General features: G+C 38.9%; 2 protein-coding genes across 3 annotated transcripts; both read right to left on the bottom strand.

The window, feature by feature from the left end:
* Window positions 1–9,489, bottom strand: LOC118815698 (acyl-coenzyme A thioesterase 5-like). Of its 2 annotated transcripts, none has more exons than XM_036582003.1 (3): window positions 8,780–9,489; window positions 6,649–6,905; window positions 1–5,604 (listed from the first exon to the last, which is right to left on the bottom strand). In XM_036582003.1, the coding sequence occupies exons 1-3, from the start codon at window positions 9,282–9,284 to the stop codon at window positions 5,002–5,004; spliced, it is 1,365 nt and encodes a 454-aa protein (XP_036437896.1). In that variant the 5' UTR covers window positions 9,285–9,489; the 3' UTR covers window positions 1–5,001. The 2 variants fall into 2 exon arrangements, with proteins under 2 accessions (XP_036437896.1, XP_036437895.1); XM_036582002.1 differs by having other exon boundaries at window positions 6,703–6,905; window positions 8,780–9,486.
* Window positions 9,490–11,810: 2,321 nt separating this feature from the next.
* LOC118815697 (acyl-coenzyme A thioesterase 5-like) lies at window positions 11,811–18,039 on the bottom strand. Its single transcript, XM_036582001.1, has 3 exons — window positions 17,459–18,039; window positions 16,195–16,397; window positions 11,811–13,958 (listed from the first exon to the last, which is right to left on the bottom strand). The coding sequence occupies exons 1-3, from the start codon at window positions 17,967–17,969 to the stop codon at window positions 13,362–13,364; spliced, it is 1,311 nt and encodes a 436-aa protein (XP_036437894.1). The 5' UTR covers window positions 17,970–18,039; the 3' UTR covers window positions 11,811–13,361.
* Window positions 18,040–19,207: the final 1,168 nt, after the last annotated feature.

Raw genomic sequence — 19,207 nt, 5'->3', positions numbered from 1 at the left:
CTCTCTCTCTCTCTCTCTCCCTCTATTCTCTCTCTCTCTCTCTCTCTCTCTCTCTCTCTCTCTCTCTCTCTCTCAGCGCCTTTAGGGCACTGCTGGGACAGACACGCCTCCTCACAACAACTCTGACCATACTTACCATATTTACTCCCTCTGTACCATACTCCCAATGTACCATTATGAAGAGAAACGTACTAAAATAGATAGATAGATAGATTGATAGATAGATGGATGGATGGAGGGGTGGATAGATAGATAGATAGATAGATAGATAGATGGATGGAGGGGTGGATAGATAGATAGATTTCACTGTTAAGCCACTTTAGATTGAGGCTGTGTCTAAGCGAGCTGCCTTCATAGGCAGCATTTTAAGTAAGTGAGACATAAAATCTGACCCACTTCTTAGACAGACTATGTTAAACAGGCTGCCTATTCATATTAATCTTATTTTGACCAAGCCAACGCTTAATCAGTGAGGCAAATTCACAATGCTGTGCAAGGACAAGCTTTCTGAGTGAACCCTGAACTCCAGTCCAGCCTTGAGACCACTAATTATTAGTGTTGGACATGTCTTTGTCTCAACAGACACTGTCTTAATACCTTATAACTTTACCATCATTCACTCTCAAAGGTTAGTGTGCAGAATTCACCCAAGACTGCTTAGGTCAGTGTTATTATTTATTAATATGCTATATCTCATGTATAATGAATGTAAAATAAACTACAAATTTTTTTTAATGTTTTGAAAAACAAAGTTAATCTGATCTGCTGTCTTGACTTGGACTCCTTTAGGCTACTTTAGTCTCGGTCTTGATGCTGATGGTTTCGACTACAACACTTTGTGGTTTAAATCAGAGCCATTTCGGTGACGGTTATGATCAAAGCTCATTTTACACTTTTCAGGTCTTACATCCGAAACATCTCATTTTTCTACAAATCATATGTACTTTAGCAACATTGTTTTCAACTGCACTGCATTTTTTTTCATTCAACCTAAAAAATGACCTCATGTGATGAGAAACTGTTTTTTATCATGTCAAACAGATTCTTTGATTAAAATACAACCCCATTTCCAAAAAAAGCCCTTTTTTTACAGTGTACATTTCAAGCAATTTGCTTAGCTTAGCAAGCTAGCACTATGTTGTCACTGATTGCAATCATCATTTGCATAATATCCTGTCAACTACAGCCAATAAAAGTAGCTCTTCAGACTCGGGCATTAAAGAAATGGATATTCAGTGACACGCTCATCTTGCAGCAGCCCGACTGTCTGTGTCAAATGCAGTAACATCAGTGCCACATTATGGAAAACATGACTCTGGATTGTCATAACTGCATTACAAAGCAAACTGTTTATGTGTTAGACTGAGAACAATAAAATACATTCAAATACAGTACATCTCCAAAGAGTTATTCACCTTCAGTAAGAAAATGCTAATCATTTCTGAAACAGGTCTACATCGTAAACCTCTCACAAACTCTAGAAATTCCTCAGCGGTTGTCTAAATTCCTTCTGTGCTAGAACAGGTCTCATGCTCAGAACAGGCCTCTGCACCTCTAGGTAGCATTTGATGAAAATAAACCCTTCAGTTAAAGTTGCAAAATTGTGATACACTGGTTAACTCTGAAACAATTCAATCAGACTTGAAATCAATCATTTATTCCATCAGAATACTGTAAGATTTAATGGATAATAGCATTTAATGGCAGAAACTAAATACAGTGAGCACAGCGATTATATATTCAGATCATTCATAGATATTCACATATCAGCTATATTTACTGGATATAGCTTTTGTTTTTTTTTTGCAAAGGCACCCTTAATTACTTTTTTCATTAGTCTCTGTCCTCTTTCTTGGACATGAGGGTATTTTGTCATATTGTTCTGTATATGCCAAGTTAACTGTGACGAACAAGTCAATATAAATCACCCAAATAGTATAGATTTAGAGAGGAAGAGGTTAATTCTAGAATGTTTTACTCTAAAAGCTGTTTGTAAAAACAAGCAACACTTTTATTTAGCATGCTAAATGCTAACTACTTCCCCTGACAAACACATCCCTCTTAGGTTCACACACAGATTCTCTAATATAAGGGGACATGGCCAGAGAATGTATAGAGAGGAGAACTGCCACCCAGTAATGTCTTCCTGGTTTTTGAAACACTAGATTGTGCACCCAAGAGTCCAAAGTAGCATTGTCATCTAACAGCAAGAAGGGCCTGGGTTCAATTCCCCAGCCAGGCAACCAGGGTCCATTCTGTGTAGAGTATGCATGTTCTCTGTGTGCATGGGTTTCCTCCCACAGTCCAAAGACATGCAGCCAGGCGAACTGGAGATGCTTAATCACCCTAGGTGTGAATGTGTATGTCTGATTACTGGTGGCCTGTCCAGGGTGTTTCCTGCCTTCTGCCCAGAGGGTGCTGGGATAGGCTCCAGCGACCCAGGAGGAGAAGCAGCAGAGATAACATGTGAGCAAAATCATAGTTTGTAAATGCTTAAACGTTTTTATGCAGAAGAATATATTCATATCCTGAACACAGAGCAGCACAAAACATTTTAACATTGCTGTTTTATTTTTAAGCGCTTCTGAATTCCAAGTAGGACTTTATAACAGTGTCTCATTCATGGTCAAGACATCAGTGAGCGTGAACCGCTTCACTCAGCCAGTGAGCTGAACAGCCATTCAGCGTTTAGTAGCAGTAATGTTAACCAATCAGCACTCAGTAGCAGTAATGCTAACATCCTCCTGTCCAAAGCCTGTTTGCTGTGGAAATGAACTATACAGGTGTGCTTTATTTTTTTGCTTTTTTAGCGAAATACATCTTTCTACTTTCCAAAGCTAAGGGAAGATCCTGGATAAATGGTTAAAAATGACTGAGCTTTTTTTAAGCCGTTTAGCTCCATTGACCCTTAATAATTTAGGATTGCTCACGGACGCCCTCTGGCGTTTACAGACAAGTGTTTGAAATGGTCCCCAAATCACTTACCCCCTCACTGAAAACCATGGATCACTGTATAAAACACCACTATAGTGAACAGAAAGTAGTAAAGAATTTCAGACACTATGTCAATCTTTCGCCTAAACATTATAAACTTCATCCCACCAGACCACTATAAGGGTATCCCCTGTACTCCATGATACATCTGGTGTACACTACTTATTGCAGTGCACTGTGGGATTGTGTGAGTGTACTGGATCTTCTGCACATTGTTTTCAGACACCAATACAAAATGGCTGAATCTCAAAAAAGGGCACTATAAAGTGAATAGGGCACTGTTTTGGACACCATGTTTTTGATTTAACAGGTGATAAAGGAAGTGTCAAAGACTTCCCTTAAACCGGGCAATCTGACGTGGCAATCTTCTGCGGGTGGACGCTGGGGAAAAGCACAGCGTCAGACTTGGCCAATCAAATCAGACCTTGATTTGACTGCTGAAAGCCAGTCATAGTTTTAAAGAAGTCATTGCTCATCACTGCTGTAATAATACCATAAGATATTGATGGTTACAAACTACAGCCTTTTAGTCCTGCATATACTTGCTGCTATAGCTAAACTTAATAGCATTCAAAGCAGCTGTTAGAGATACTTTTCCAGGTTACTGTCTATTACTGTCCGCTACAAGTTGTGGTGAAAATGCTGTTTATTATCCGAAGATCAATTGTGAAATAACATTAAATTAGCGGAAAAAAGAGCATAGCTTGGATGTTTGCTAAATGTGTGCTAATAAAGGTGCATTAGTCTATTTTTCAATGTGTAAAATAGTTATTTTAGCTATGGCATCAGCACAAGTGTATTATGTGCCTGAAAAGACTCGTTTAGTAAGTGAAAGGTGGAGCAGAGGGCTTGTCTGAATTTACTGTGACATCTGGTCAGTCATATTATAAGACCCTCCCACACATTACATAACTCCTCCCCCATCTCTGTCCATCCGGCTAAGAAAACATGGCAGAATCTGGTTAGCGATCTTTGCTAGCAGGTTCTAGTACTGTGCCGTATGCTGTGCTGCCATAAAACATAATGACAAGAAACATTCTACAACAAGAATCAACACTGGAATGTCTTTTCAAAGATGGAGTTATTACATACGGATTGTTTAAAGTTGGACGCAGAATTAGCAGCGTTCCTCCAGGACAGGCATGTGGTACTCGATACGTATAAAGAGTTTAAATTAACAGTTTAAACAGTTTAAACTTTACATAATATAGGATAATGTTGGCTTCTTAATCAAACTTTCCATTCTGTCCTAATTACTTAAAAATAGGGCAGCAAAGACACTCTTGATTGTTCTCAAGCAGCAAGTTGATATCAACGGAATACCAAGTGCATGTAGGCTTGTAACCTTGCTATTTCCCAGGACAAAAGAGACACGGGAGCTTGCTCTGGCCAAACACCAATGCTGCACAAAGAAGTATTCGGAGAGTATGTGGATAGCATGATTAGACAAAAAGTCTCTCTGAACAAGTGAAATATAATGGTATGTCATTATGATTTACCAAATAGAATAACTATTTTGTAGGGGGGACAGTATTGTAGCCCTCTCTTGATGATTATATCCTTAAGCTATCTTGTGAAATTGTTTCAGATATGAAATGAACCACATTTAATGTGCTCTACTGAGAAGTAGGCTATATTGAGTATTTTGATCTCCTCTAAGGCACTGTTAGCATCTTTGTGCTACTTTTTATCCATATCAAAATACAAAGTCAAGCAACACCCTTAATAAATAGCCTACCTCACTGGTATAAAGTGAAGTCTAGACAGTGCTTGGTAATGTTGGCAAACTCTAAATTACCTCTGTTAAGCACTGCTGATTCTACGGTCGTGCTTTGTGCTGATGTGCAGAAATAGAAGGCAGATCCAAAGGGTAAAAAATCATTCCAGTGTTGCTATAGTTCACCTATTTAACCCCTAAAACTGCAGGTCGGAAATTTTAACTCCTACACTTTTAAGGAAATCAGGTTTTTTTCTGCAAGCTTCCTCTTTCCTCAGCTGCTGCCCTGGCTAAAGTGAAGATTTTGGAGGACCACTGAGACCCCATAAGTGTTTTCTGAAATATTCCTGCACTCTTCTCCACATATCAACCTGTGCAGCTGCATGGACTTTCATTTCTCCACCAAAAGCAACCACTTTACCCACAGCAGGGTGGACTCCAGATGGATGATGGGGCATGTAAGGAACTTCCAAAAAGTGCCCTGCTTTTGGATAGCTCACCACTTCATAGTTTGTTTTTCCATGTTCCTTGAGGATGTTGCAAGCTTGCTCTGCATAATAGGCACTGTTCCAGTTCCTGTCATCTTCTGACACTATGAACAGGAATCTGCAGCTGGCACGTTCAATCATGACAGTGGCAAAGTTCTCCTTTACCATGGGATCATCTAGAACATCTCTGACATCCAGGATACCTGGTTTAGTTGTATCTAGGTTTTTAGCACTAAATGTAAGAGGTGGGATGACCATGTCTTTGTAGTGGAGCGGGAACAAAACGTTGGCATTGCAGCCATTGATACAGACCGTGGCTCTAATGTTAGGCAGGAATGATGCCATTGATAGAGCTAGTTCTGCACCCTTTGAGATTGACAGTATGCCTATTCCATTTCTTTGTACCTGTGAGGGAAATAAAAAACACATATCCTTGTCCTATTCTTTAGATTTCTACATATTAAAGATCCCCTGCACTCAAAATCATGGTTCTGGTTCTGGATGGCATATTAAAATTATATAAATTGGTATTAATGTCAATTATTGTGTTGCAATAGCACAAAGTTTACATTTCCATTAAACAGTACTTCCATAAAAATCTGTGGGTTGCTACCTATCTACATTTTGTACATCATGAATAATCTTGAACACACCACATTTTGACATAGTAAATCTGATCATGAGAATATTACATGGCAACAGAAATAGCTACACAACATGCCTAATATAGTCTAATGCTTAGATGTTTGGATTGTTTAATGATTAGCAAAAATATATAAAACACAAAAGCATTCATAATCATGCTGGTGTCAAATTTATATTCCACACCTATCTAACAAGCTGTCAAATGCAGTGTAGAGCTGTTAAGATAAGCTAGCATCATAAGCTATAAGATAGCAATCATAGGTTTGATTTCTAGCTAAATGTTCCACTAACAAAAGTTTAGTAGACAAAGTTAACATCTGTTCTCATTAGCACTAGAGGTGTTAGCTTAGCAAGCAGGCTTACAGTATAACACAGGTTTAAAACAGTATCAGTTCTGGCTCACTGATGCGTCACTGAAACAAGTGTAGAGGATAAAGTACTTAAATCTGAGTGACTGAAGTTGAGTGACTGACACTTGTATGGGAAAAAGTCAGTATTGTAATCTGTGGTGTGTTGAGCTACAATAAGCTAAGATAGCCAGCTCCACTGCCCTGCTTGAAAACTATGCTGGTTAATGCATAGTTAGGTCATGCTGGAAGACCAGCATACCAGCATCCACAACACAACATATACATTTTGCTGGTGACCAGCATATTAACTTACAATGCTGCTGACCAGCACAACTTTTACACAACTGCGTAAAGTTTTTGGATGCTTCTATGTTAGTTTTTTGGTCATATCAATGAACGTTAAATATTTAACCATTTATTATTTGTCATAGACTATTTTTATGGTTTCACTTACTTTTGATTTATGAGATTTTCTGTTAAATTTACAGAAATGTCTAACTCCACTGACCTTAGGTAGCCTTTGCAGGAATGTTATAGCTTCTTCAAAGTACTCCAGATCAAACTTCTTAACTTTTTTGGGCAAGTCCTGGTAACCATAGTAAGCCAAGGCCAGCACCTCAAACCCTTTACTTGCCAGTAGAGCTGCTCGCGGCTCACACATACCGCCTCCCAAAGTATATAGATCTATAATTCCAGGGAACGGGCCTTCTCCTGTAAAAGAGAAAATATAATACTTACTACATTGTTATAATGCAATATTACACATCACAATATTACACATCATTACAATATTTCCTACTCCATTTTATATTATTGAATTAGCAGCATTTCCAATTATATACACGTCACAACAGATAGATACAAATATAGGAATTAAATGACCAGTGTTTACTAGTAGTGATGGGCATTACAGTTCACTGTTAGATTAACTATTGGACCAATTACTGTTAACTGAAGAGGACCCTCACTGAGCTATTTCATTTTTTTATTTAATCATTTTTATGTATTTAATGTTTCATTGCTATTTTCTCTACACCTTTTTTACAGTTAAACAAAGTGGTCTTGCAACGTTCTGTCTGTAACAAATAAATGTGTTTGTACATGACGTTTGACTGAAAAAAATAAGCTCAACCAACAACTCTGGGTGAAACCTCAAAAGACATAAGTAGATCTGCGCCTGACGTTTTGTGAATTTGAATATATTTATTAAAAAGGTAACAAAGCTAGCACATGACAATTAAAATCAGTGAAAACTTGAACAGCCTGTTCAACTGAGTCAATCATGAAGTCGGCTTCTTATTAGAATTTCCCATTCCAACATAAATGGAGCAGCAGTTACATCCAGGCCCCTGTACAGTTGCCAGAATGTAAATTCTGCCCCATTTAAGGTGGAACAGAAAATTCTAATAAAAAGCTACCAAATAAGAAGCCAACTTTAGCACTTTTTGCCAGGTCCACAAAAAGTAACTGTGTTACTAGTGTTAGAAAGCAACTGACATATGTTTATCTATATATTGTCGAGTTTCAGTTTTACTATTTTGCACAATAAAAATATTTCAGATTTACTTTGATTGTTAAAACAGTTCTTAATTAAAAAGTGAAGGCACATTCCAGAATATTAAGGCACAACAAAAAGAGGTTTTAGGAATCTAATATTTTATTTATTTATTTATTTTTTTGGTATACTGTAATAAATACTGAAACCATCTAAAATTATACCGTATAATTTTACCATGATATATAATTTTGGCAATACAACCCACTACTACATAAACACCTCCACAACAACATCTCCCTGCTAGAAAAAAAAGGAAGCACTCTTAAAAAAGATGGTTCTTCAAGGGTTCTTTAGTAAAGAAATGGTTCTATATAGAACCATTAACACCCAAAGAACCCTTTGCCTGATTAAAGAGTTCTTTGCAAAGCTAAATGGTTCTTTAGATTAATGGAGAACATGCTGAAGATGGTTCTATAAAGAACCTTTTTGAAAAGGGTTCTATATAACAACAAAAAGTGTTCTTCTACTGTTACTTCTATTGTTGTTGTTGATGTGACGCTTGTAATAATAGAAGAACCCTTTTCAGTGCTATAAAGAACGCTTTTCAAAAAGGTTATATATGAAACCATATTCAACACAATCTCCATCAATTTGAAGAACATTTTCATGATTCAAAGAACCATTTAATCATGCAAACCATTCTCTTTACTAAAGAACTCTTGAAGAACCATCATTTTTAAGTGCTAGTGAGAATGCTAGTGAACAAGCATGACCATGCTGGGTGACCAGTAAAACCAGCACCAGACCAGCATTAACCAGTTAGACGAGAAAAGCTGTTATCTTGAGATAATGAGTTAATTGTCTTGTGATCTCAAGATAAAGTTTATCCTAATATTTAACTTGCAGATTGAAAATTATAGCAAAAGCGCATGGCCTCTCTGGACTTCTGTACAAATCCCCAGTGACCACACACACTTGTGGCCATACAGTGTATTATTCTACACCACGGGGAGGCGCTGTTTGACCGAGTTCAGTATCAGAGACTGAAAGAGAGCCTGACTGGAGTTAAAACTGACAACAAACTGACCAGGCGGTGTGAAAAGGGTTCCTCGTATCCTGCCATCGCTCACAGGAGCTCTTCGGACTCCCGGGCCCGTAAAGTGCCTTTCATTGGTCTCCTTAGCGAGGATTTCTCCTCCACTAGAAGCCTCGATGTGATAGTTAAGGGGGGTCGACGCGTCTCTCTTCACCACTATACTATGTGGCACGTCTGGCCGCATCGACCAAAACAAACCCATCGGTTCAACACCTGTGTAGTTTCCCCCCAGAGAGGGATGACGGCTCAGGTCAACCTCTCCTTTCTCGTCCGCCTGATATGTGGCTGTAGCTTTGAAACGAACTCCTCTGTCGTCCTGGAGGTTGGACTGTAACTCCACATGTTGCTGAGGAGTCAAACCGCTCAGTTTTATCTCGACAGCTTCGTCAAACATGCAGGTGGTGCTCGGCAGAATCCGGAGACGAACTGCAGAGTCTGAGTAGGTTTTCATGAGCGCGTTTGACAGTTTAGAGCAGCGGGACAGCAGAAAATCCATGTTACTGACTTTGTGCAGGGGTGCCAGATCCCGTTGAATAACTCCTCTTTTGCCTTACTAGGGTGAAGGTCACAAAGTACAAGGTCTTTGCATTCGGTTCTTGAATTGCCAAATGCTTCTGAATAAATCCCATATTTTAAGACACAATATGTCTCTGTCATTTTTGTCACCTTGTTATCACCCCAGCAGATACAGAGGAATTCAACTTTGGAGTCGCTCTGGCAGTTTCACACATGCACAACCAATACAGCTAAAGAAAGCAGACAACTATATCATCAATATAATGCTTAAAATCAATGCTGAAAAAAGCATGAAAAAACAGTTTTAAAAATATGGTCTCCAGTAGTCTCTAATGGTGTCTTGTGTTTTTCTAATGGGTTGATATCACATTCTATGTTTACATGCAAAGATTTTTGCCAATCCGATTGAATACAATCCGATTACAGATTCAGACTGAGGTGTTTATATGCACACTCTATTCAACGATTTGATGGAAAATCTTCGTTTACATGCTCACAACAAGTAATCCGATGCAAAATGACGCGCATGCGTGGAGTAGCGTTTAGAGTAAACGTTACCATGACAGCGAACATCACGTGAGGTCCAGTCCGCGTGATATGAGTTTCCAGTTGGCGCGCTTGTGTTTTAATTGCTTTAAAATGATGTAAGACTAAGGAAAACGTGCTTCACATGTGCTTATAAAGGAAGCGGCGAGAGGAAGACGTCGTGTTCTGAGACTCATAAGATGGACGTCCGTCCTACCGCCGTCTTTTAAAGCTCAGAGCATGAACTTCGTCTCCTCTGCAGACCCGATTCTGCTCCGCCATGCTGAACGGTATAAACTTTCACCATGACGCGACGCCCATGCGCAGAACATACTTACACGTTCCGATTGGAATGTAATCGGATTCAGGTGTTTACATGGCTATTATTCTTCTGTTTAACGGATTATTTAGAAGTTTATCCACCTCGTTCAATCGGATAGAAATTGTATTCCGAATGGCCTCAATCGGACTAGTCTATTCCGATTGAGGTGTTTACATGGACGTGTTCTATTCCGATTGAGCTATTAGTCGGATTATTAACGGATTATCAGGCTGCATGTAAACGTAAAGGACTCTAATGGTTTAACAGGTGTTCTGGGACTGATTCCAGATACATTTGATGGTTTCCGTATGGGATCTGAACGTGTCTTTCAGGAAACTAGTGGTCTCTAATGGTAACCATTAAGCCAAGTCCCATTAGAAAGCAAAGCCATCAGGTTTTAATACTAATCCCAATGGTCCCAATGGTCTTTTTTCAGCAGGGCTTGTAATTAACTATGCCGTCCGTACAAAAGTATAGAAAGTCAAGCTCCATTCTGGCTTTAGATCTGAAAGAGAAAAAAAAACAAACAAATTTATGGCTCCACTGGCTTGATAAGGTCAGCACCCTACTGATGACTGTATGTCACTGCTGGTCCACCCTCTGACCACCTAGATTACTGTCCTGCATCCAAGGTCTAACTAGTTTTTAATCTACTCAAATAGATTTTAAATGCCTTTTATTTTAGAAAATAAACTAAGACAAATATTACAAACAATAGAAAGAAAAAAATTGATGACCAGGCCTAACTTGAAAAGATTTTGATGAAAATGTTGTTGCTGACCACCAATGGGCTGTAAACATGATTACAACCAACTTCTAAGACTGAACTTTGGAGGTGTGGAAAAATATCTCTGCAGATTTTTTTGAAAAACTGAAAGTGAGTCTCCTAAAAAGAATAGAAGCTGTAATAAAGGCAGAGAGGACACACTAAATTCTGAAAAAGATTACCTTTTATATTAACTTATTGAGGCTTCTGTGTAATTTTCTGTTAAAAAATGTGTTTATTACAGTAAGTTTGTTGATACAAGATAGACTTCAGCTGCAACAGAGCAAACGTAGAATCTCAGTAATTGATTAATCCACCCAGTCTGGATTGTCAGTTAATCTTTGAACAGTGTGGTTCATAGTTGAAGCTGTATCTACCCTTGTTTTCACATTGCATTTAGTAACATTTGTATGACTTTCCTTTTTTGAAAGAGCAGCCACTTCGTAGTTCAGTTTTCCACACGTGGATAAAGGCTGGTCTTGGTCTAAACCGTGACGCCAGTGGTGATTCACTATTACAAATTCTTCTTGCTCTAGGTTTTGGATTAATCTGGGTCTGAATAAAAGACACTGACTCACCTTTTATAATAGCTAAGGGAAACAAGTTAACTGCTCACAAAGCTCTAAAGTGGGGCAAAAGGCCATCTGTGCTAATCAGTAGCGAGACTCTTCACAGCTTCCTCTAAGCAGTCCAGGTTAAGTGACCTCTTCAGTTAATCCTCATACGCAGAAGAGCAGCCATCAGTGGCACTACATACAGGCAAAAGAGTGCGCTCAGATTTCCTGACAAATCCGGACAGAAAATACATAAATAAGCAGTTTCAACCATGTTCATACAGATGAATCTCATAAAACTGTGCAGTCATGAAGACTGCATTACAATTTAGAAATATCTGAAGACAAATAACTTTATTAATTAAAAAAAATACATTCAGATTACAGGAATGAGGCAACATGGCTTGGTGAATGTGTTATATGTTAACAAGAAATACGCTATCAGTCTGTTCCCACTGCAGTAAAAAAAGGGGAACATGATGGTATTGAAATTATATCAGTATCTGCTGATATTTTGCTCATATTTATTTTATTGATTTTGTGGCCCTTTAGAAATACATGTTACATTTCTCCATAAAGTGAATTCAGAAAGATGTAGTCACAATTTTTACATTCTATAAATTTTACATATCAGGATCAATAAAAAATTATAGAAAAATGATATCAGCATAGGCTCACAATTCCCATATTGGTGCATCCCTAAATAACAGTGCGCATCTTTGTTGGTATCAGATACAGATGCTTAGATACAAAGTAATATTTTGGTGGATTTATACTTCCCTGAATATTTTGAAATGATAGTATTTTCACTTCTAATCAGGTATATATGTTAGAAAAGGAGTTTACTAATTTACTCAGTTACACATTCATCATTACATCATTACCGTTTGTTACTAATTTGGTTTAATTTCATTACGTTAGCTTGATGACAGCATCTGTTTTGCTCTGCGACTCCTCATTTTGTGCATTAAATGTTTTACTTAAAAAAAAAAAGAAGCAAAAACAGAAGCCTAATAATTTTAAACCTGCTATGCTGAAACATGCTGGATGCAGTAAGGACTTGCAGTTAGAAGTTACTCAATACTGAAACACTTTAGATGTGAAGTGTCTGAACTGGCTTGCTCATTCAATCATATTTAGCAGGCTGAAGATTCTCCACAAGTAGGTGCTATAAACACAACTAGTAAATTTTGATTACTCATTAAAGTAGTGCTCTTACACATGGTACTTATGTGCTTCTTAACAAGCAGTTTTTTGGAAGATACTTTCACTTCTACTGCAGTCGGTATTTCAATGAAGTAACATTACTTTTACTTGACTGTGAGCTTAAGCTTGCTTTCCCAACTCTCGCTGCTACACTCAGTGCCAGAACTAGAAAATGGGTGAAAAAACAGCAAACGAGACATATTAATATAGCAATAGTTTGCATAACTATTAAGTTTTGATCTTCAATTTTAGATGGTAAAATGAGGCTTGTGGCCTTAAGAAGCACAACCGTATACATCATGCAACATCAATGCTTTTACAAGATCATAAGTGGTTTTTGAAAACTTCCTGCACTCTTCTCCACGTATCCACCTGTGCGTCTACTGAATACTTTGCAGGGGGACAGTAGTATTGTAGCCCTCTCTTGATGCCTATATCATTTAGCTATCTTGTGAAATTGTTTTAGATATGAAATGAACCACACGTTGTGTGCTCTATTGAACAGTAGGCTAAACTGAGTATTTTGATCTCCTTTAAGGCACTGTTAGCATATTTGCTGTACTTTTATTATCTCTATCTAATTAACAAAGTAAGGCAATACCCTTAATAGACAGCCTACCTCACTGGTAGAAAATAATGTCAGAACAATGCTTTGTAATGCTGGCAAACTTTAAATTAAACTTGCTAAAGCACAGATTTAAGAGGACACTGTAAGTGTTTTCTGAAAAATTCCTGCACTCTTCTCCATGTATCCACCTGTGCGTCTGCATGGACTTTCGTTTCTCCTCCAAAAGCCACCACCTGGCTGACTGCAGGGTGGACTCCAGATGAATAATGGGGCATGTAAGGGACTTCTAAGAAGTGCCCTGCTTTTGGATAGCTCACCACTTCATAGTTTGTTTTTCCATGTTCCTTGAGGATGTTGCAAGCTTGCTCTGCGTAATAGGCACTGTTCCAGTTTCTGTCATCTTCTGACACTATGAACAGGAAATTGCTGCTGGCACGCTCAATCGGTATGACCTTGGCACGGTTCTCCTTTACCATGGGATCTTCTAGAACATCTCTGATGTCCAAGATACCTGATTTAGTTACAGTTATTCTCTCAAGATGTGCTGTAAGATGTGGGAAGATCATGTCTTTGTAGTGGAGTGGAAACACAACATTGGCAATGTTGCCGTTGAGGCAGACAGTGGCTTTCACATTGGGCAGGAATGATGCCATTGCCAGAGCTATTTCTCCACTCTTTGAGATGGACATTATGCCTATCCCAGTTTTTTTTACCTGTGGGGGGAGACACAATAAGCTTGTTAATCTGTTGTAGATCTTCGCTTAGATTCACCAGTATTGGGGAAATCCACCTCAAACCACCTGATTTCAGGTAAAAAGTTCCTGACTAATCATCTCAGATTTGCTTAAAATTTTAGGTTTTAATCATTATTAGTTTCTGAGATACTGAGCCTTTAATAAGTAGATGTGGTCTAAATTTTCTCTTGAAATTAGTGCTATGGCAAAAGATGCATGGAACTGCTTTGTTTACCTTTTGGTTATGGAGCGTTTAAAGACCAAAAGAGATGCACAAATAACATCTGATGGCTTGTTAATGTTTTTTTTCCCCACATTGGAGATACTGGACTACTCTAAAAATGCTCACTGAAGCACATTGGATATTTCAATTACCTTTTACCATTAAAAAGAGCCCATTTTCTAATATGTCAGTTATACTGTAAAATACAAATCAATCACAATGCTGTACTGCATAACTAATATGTATTTTGTATGTAAATAAGTCATTAATATGTTCTAGCTTATTCTGTAAAGCCAAATTCAGTCAGAAACATCCACGCCTGAAAACAGTCAATAATTCAGTGATTTGCTTTTTCCACATCAGATAGAAGTTAGTGACTGTCAGATGATGGAAGTGGTCCTCTCTCCTAGGCCACCACTGTATGTTATAGAGCACAGGTTCCCCAGTCCAGGTCCTGCACATTTTAGTATCTTGTCTACTCTAAGCGACCCACTCAAACTCAGGAAAGGCTTAATAATGAGCTAATTAGTTTGATCAAGTGTGTGATTCATAGAGCAGGGGTGCTCCAGGATCAGGGTTAGAAACCTCTGTCTTAGATAAACCATAATTTCAATACAGTATCGAGAAACTGAAAAAATAAACATTTGAAACAGTATCTTAAAATTTAAAACTGCATCTAGGAAAATCAAAGTAGGTCTATCAAAGTCAAGTGGGAAGAAAGGAGAGGGGTGTATTCTATGCTATATGTACACCCACATCTCAAATGACTGGCTTTTTTCATAAGTCTAAAATCCTAAAGCCTAACTTTCTAAGGTTTAAGACTGAACCGAAATAGAATAGCTTTCATTGTAACATTTTAGCACATTAAATATGTAAAATCCATTTCGCTTCCATCAAAAATCTTATCAAAAACATTCACTGACAACTTCATTAAGTACACCAACCTTGTATCTACACTCAGTTGTCAAATTTATCAGCTCCACTTACTGTATAGGTGCACTCTGAGGTTCTAAAATTACATCTTGTTTCTATCCATCATTTGTTAGCCTCCTGTCACCCTGTTCTTCAATGGTCAGGCCCCCCAAAGGACCACTACAGAGCAGGTATTATTTCAGTGGTGGATCATTCTCAGCACTGCAGTGACACAGACATGGTGGTGTTGTGTTAATGTGCGTTGTGCTGATATGAGTGGATCAGATGCAGCGGTGTGTCCACTTACTGTCGACATAAACACACGTATTTTGTTTGTCCACCTTGCAGATGTGAAGTTAGAGACAAAAACTTTGTGTTGGCCATCCTCTAGTCCTTCATCAGCTATCTGTGGCCACAGGATGCTGTTGGCTGGATATGTTTGGTTCTCAGTCCTGAAGTGACACTGAGTGGCTTAAAAAACTCCACTAACACTGCTGTGTCTGATCTGCCCTGTCAGTGTCACTGCAGTGCTGAGAATGATCCACCATCCATATAATACCTGCTCAGTGGTGGTCCAGTGGGGGGTCCTGACCATTGATGAATAGTTAATAAATGATGCACAGAAGCAGATGGACCACTGTCTGTCATTGTAAATCTAATAAGTGTACCTAAATGGTATATAAAATGCTAAAAAAAGACAAGGAATGTAGATAAAAATATAATGTGGATATTGATAATTGAGCTATTAAATATAAACATACATTTCTACGTCTCTGCAGCCTACTAGTTAAATAGAACTTTGCCAAATACAAAGACTTAAACCAAATAATAATCCCTGAAAACTCTATGCATCAATAGTTCAAAAGTAACTTATCCAAGCACTCATTTTATGTCTACGCCCACTTTTTTAAACATGTGTATCTCAGACATTAATAAAGATACAAGCCTAAAATCCTGCACACTATTTATTGGGCAGAATTACATTTCCTGCAAGTATCATGCAAACCTGATATATATAAGCCTATTAACATTTTACAGACATTTTCTAATCAATTTACCAAAACGTCTTACTCCACTGACCTCAGGTAGCTTCTGCAGGAATATTACAGCTTCTTCAAAGTACTCCAGATCAATCTTATCAAGTTTTTTGGGCATTTCCTGGTGACCATAGAGAGCCAGGGCCAGCACCACAAACCCTTTACTTGCCAATAGAGCTGCTCGTGGCTCATACAGAATGCCTCCCAAAGTATACAGATCTACAATGGCAGGGAACGGGCCTTCTCCTGTAAAAGAGATATTAACAGCAATTAACATCACATTACATAGAAATCAGTCTTTAGATTCATGCAGATTCAGGGAACCGCATATAGAATTGTTTTGGTAACCTTACCATTCACCTCTTCCCTTTACTAGTACTTGATTATATTCAGAGATTGCAGGGCTATTATTATACTGGAATATTGTTGATAGTTAAATTATACACAGTCATAATGTGGCACCCATTTTACTGAAGAGACGGATTTTATTTGGGTGCACGTTGCATAAAATGTAGATGGGATGTTTTTTTTTACATATCTACAGTGTGTCCAAACGTTCATGGACACCTGCTCATCCAAAGCTTACAAGGGTATTAACAGGCAGTTTGTCCCCTTTTGCTGCAGTAAAAGCCTCTACTCTTCTAAACAGGTCTTAGGCAAGATGATGTGAGGATGTTTGATTGCATTCAGCCATAAAAGCATTAGTGAGGTCAGCTAGTAATGTTGAATGATTAGCTCTGGATCACAAACTCCACTCCAACTCATCTCAGAGGTATTGGATGGAACTACAACACTCCAGAGAACACAGATCCACTGCTCCACAGCCCAATGCTGGGGGCTTCATAGAAACCATAAAAGTTTTTCTGTTAGTTCCTAGTCATGCCCACCAATGGTATTTTGCTTTCCTGATGGGTTGATATCACAGTGTAAATCAGTCTAATGGTTTAACAGTTGTCCTGGGACTGATTCCAGATACATTTTATGGTTTTCTAATAGGATCCAAAGGTGTCCTACAGGAAACTAGTGAAACAATTCCCATTGGAAAGCAAAACCATCAGGTTCTAATGGTCTTTTTTCAGCAGGCATGTTGACTTCAGACTCATGTGCAGCCCATTCTATTAGCAGACCTCCTCTATGGAGAATATACAAGCTGAATACTTCACTATTTACAAAGGATGTCTGGATACTTTTGGCCATGCAGTGTATTTTAGAAATGACTGATAAGATCAAACTTGTAATTTTATTCTTCACCACGAGGAGGCGCTGAAAAAGACCCTGACTGGAGCTAAAACTGACAACAAACTGACCAGGCGGTGTGAAAAGGGTTCCTCGTATCCTGCCATCGCTCACAGGAGCTCTTCGGACTCCCGGGCCCGTAAAGTGCCTTTCATTGGTCTCCTTAGCGAGGATTTCTCCTCCACTAGAAGCCTCGATGTGATAGTTAAGGGGGGTCGACGCGTCTCTCTTCACCACTATACTATGTGGCACGTCTGGCCGCATCGACCAAAACAAACCCATCGGTTCAACACCTGTGTAGGTTCCCCCCAGAGAGGGATGACGGCTCAGGTCAACCTCTCCTTTCTCGTCCGCCTGATATGTGGCTGTAGCTTTGAAACGAACTCCTCTGTCGTCCTGAAGGTTGGACTGTAACTCCACACGTTGCTGAGGAGTCAAACCGCTCAGTTTTATCTCGACAGCTTCGTCAAACATGCAGGTGGTGCTCGGCAGAATCCGGAGACGAACTGCAGAGTCCGAGTAGGTTTTCATGAGCGCGTTTCTCAGTGACAGTTTAGAGCAGCGGGACAGGAGAAAAGCCATGTTATTGTCTTTCTGCAGAGTTGCCAGATCCCTCCTAGTACAGCAGCGTTACTTTTGACACAGATAAACAAGCTAAGCCACTCCCCTAGACATTTTACACTGATACATAGAGTGATGAAAAAAGACCATAAGAACAAAGTTTTCTAAAGGCAATAGGTTAATGGTCACCATTAAAAAAAACTTCCTGTAGACCTTTAGATCTCGTTAGGAAACCATCAAATGTGTTAGGAATCAGTCCCAGAACCCCTGTTAAACCATTAGAGTCCTTCACACTGTGACATTAACCCATCAGGAAAACACAGAACACCTTTAGTGACTCTTGGAAAACACCAGGAACCATCAGAAACTTGTAATGGTTTCTGTTATTTTTTCAGCAGGGAATTCTATTTTTATGGAGCCACTAAGGTGACACAGTGATTATTTCTTCATAAGGCATGACCACTAGTTAATACACTGTTAGAAATAAAGGTTCTGTGCAGGTGCATTTTTCTTTTATCATGGTACAAACAATGTAAATGTACCCTCAAAGGTACAACAGTGGTTTGTCCATAAAGGGTCCATAAAGTTGTCAAACCTCTTTGTACTTTTTAAAATTATTTGTATTTATTTTTAGCCAATTTTCTTCTAGTCGCATACAATTCCACCTGCTAGCTAGGTCTCCCTCTATCACACAACACTACCAAGCCAGCAGAACGAAGGCTAGCATATGCTTTCTCCAAGACGTGATGAGCGGCCCCTAATGTCATTAGACAGCTCAGCACGCTTGGAGGAGAACACTAACTGCCACTTCTGTTCCATCAGCTAATAGACACCCATGTTGTCTAGCATCACGCTGTGTGATGGGGAGAGCAAGGGTCATTCTGCCCACACAAAAAGGTCAAATTATGCTCTCTTGGACAGAGCCGGTCAGCCCTACACTCACTATGTTGCGTAGGCCCCCGCAAATTATGCAAGCCCATCAAGGGCCCCACCTCCCCCTAATGTCAAAGCTGCTCATTGTTTACAACTTTGACATCTTTCACAATGACAGTGAATTGTGGGAACAGCAGTCAGGTACACTTGTGTTCTTTCCTCTCCTAGCTTGATGTCAGCCAATAACAGTAATGTTTAACAAATACAAGTTTATGTGCTAGCTGGGCAGTGCATCTGTCTCAAGTCGGTGAGAGTGAAATTCAGCTATTTATTACGTTTGATGACCACCAACGGACAACAGTGTTTACAAACTGCAGCTCAGAAAA

The sequence above is a fragment of the Colossoma macropomum genome, unplaced genomic scaffold (genome assembly GCF_904425465.1).
Source record: "Colossoma macropomum unplaced genomic scaffold, Colossoma_macropomum, whole genome shotgun sequence".
Classification (NCBI taxonomy): Eukaryota; Metazoa; Chordata; class Actinopteri; order Characiformes; family Serrasalmidae; genus Colossoma; species Colossoma macropomum.
This window is presented reverse-complemented; position numbering and strand designations above follow the sequence as displayed.

Excerpts from the sequence above, each read along its gene's own strand:
- LOC118815698 (XM_036582003.1), bottom strand. The coding sequence starts at position 9,284 with ATGGATTTTCTGCTGTCCCGCTGCTCTAAACTGTCAAACGCGCTCATG. Across the intron at positions 6,906-8,779 it reads AACCCTTTTCACACCGCCTG|GAGAAGGCCCGTTCCCTGGA; the intron begins GTCAGTTTGTTG and ends TCTCTTTTACAG. Across the intron at positions 5,605-6,648 it reads GAAAATCTCATAAATCAAAA|GTACAAAGAAATGGAATAGG; the intron begins GTAAGTGAAACC and ends TTTCCCTCACAG.
- LOC118815697 (XM_036582001.1), bottom strand. The coding sequence starts at position 17,969 with ATGGCTTTTCTCCTGTCCCGCTGCTCTAAACTGTCACTGAGAAACGCG. Across the intron at positions 16,398-17,458 it reads AACCCTTTTCACACCGCCTG|GAGAAGGCCCGTTCCCTGCC; the intron begins GTCAGTTTGTTG and ends TCTCTTTTACAG. Across the intron at positions 13,959-16,194 it reads TCCTGCAGAAGCTACCTGAG|GTAAAAAAAACTGGGATAGG; the intron begins GTCAGTGGAGTA and ends CTCCCCCCACAG.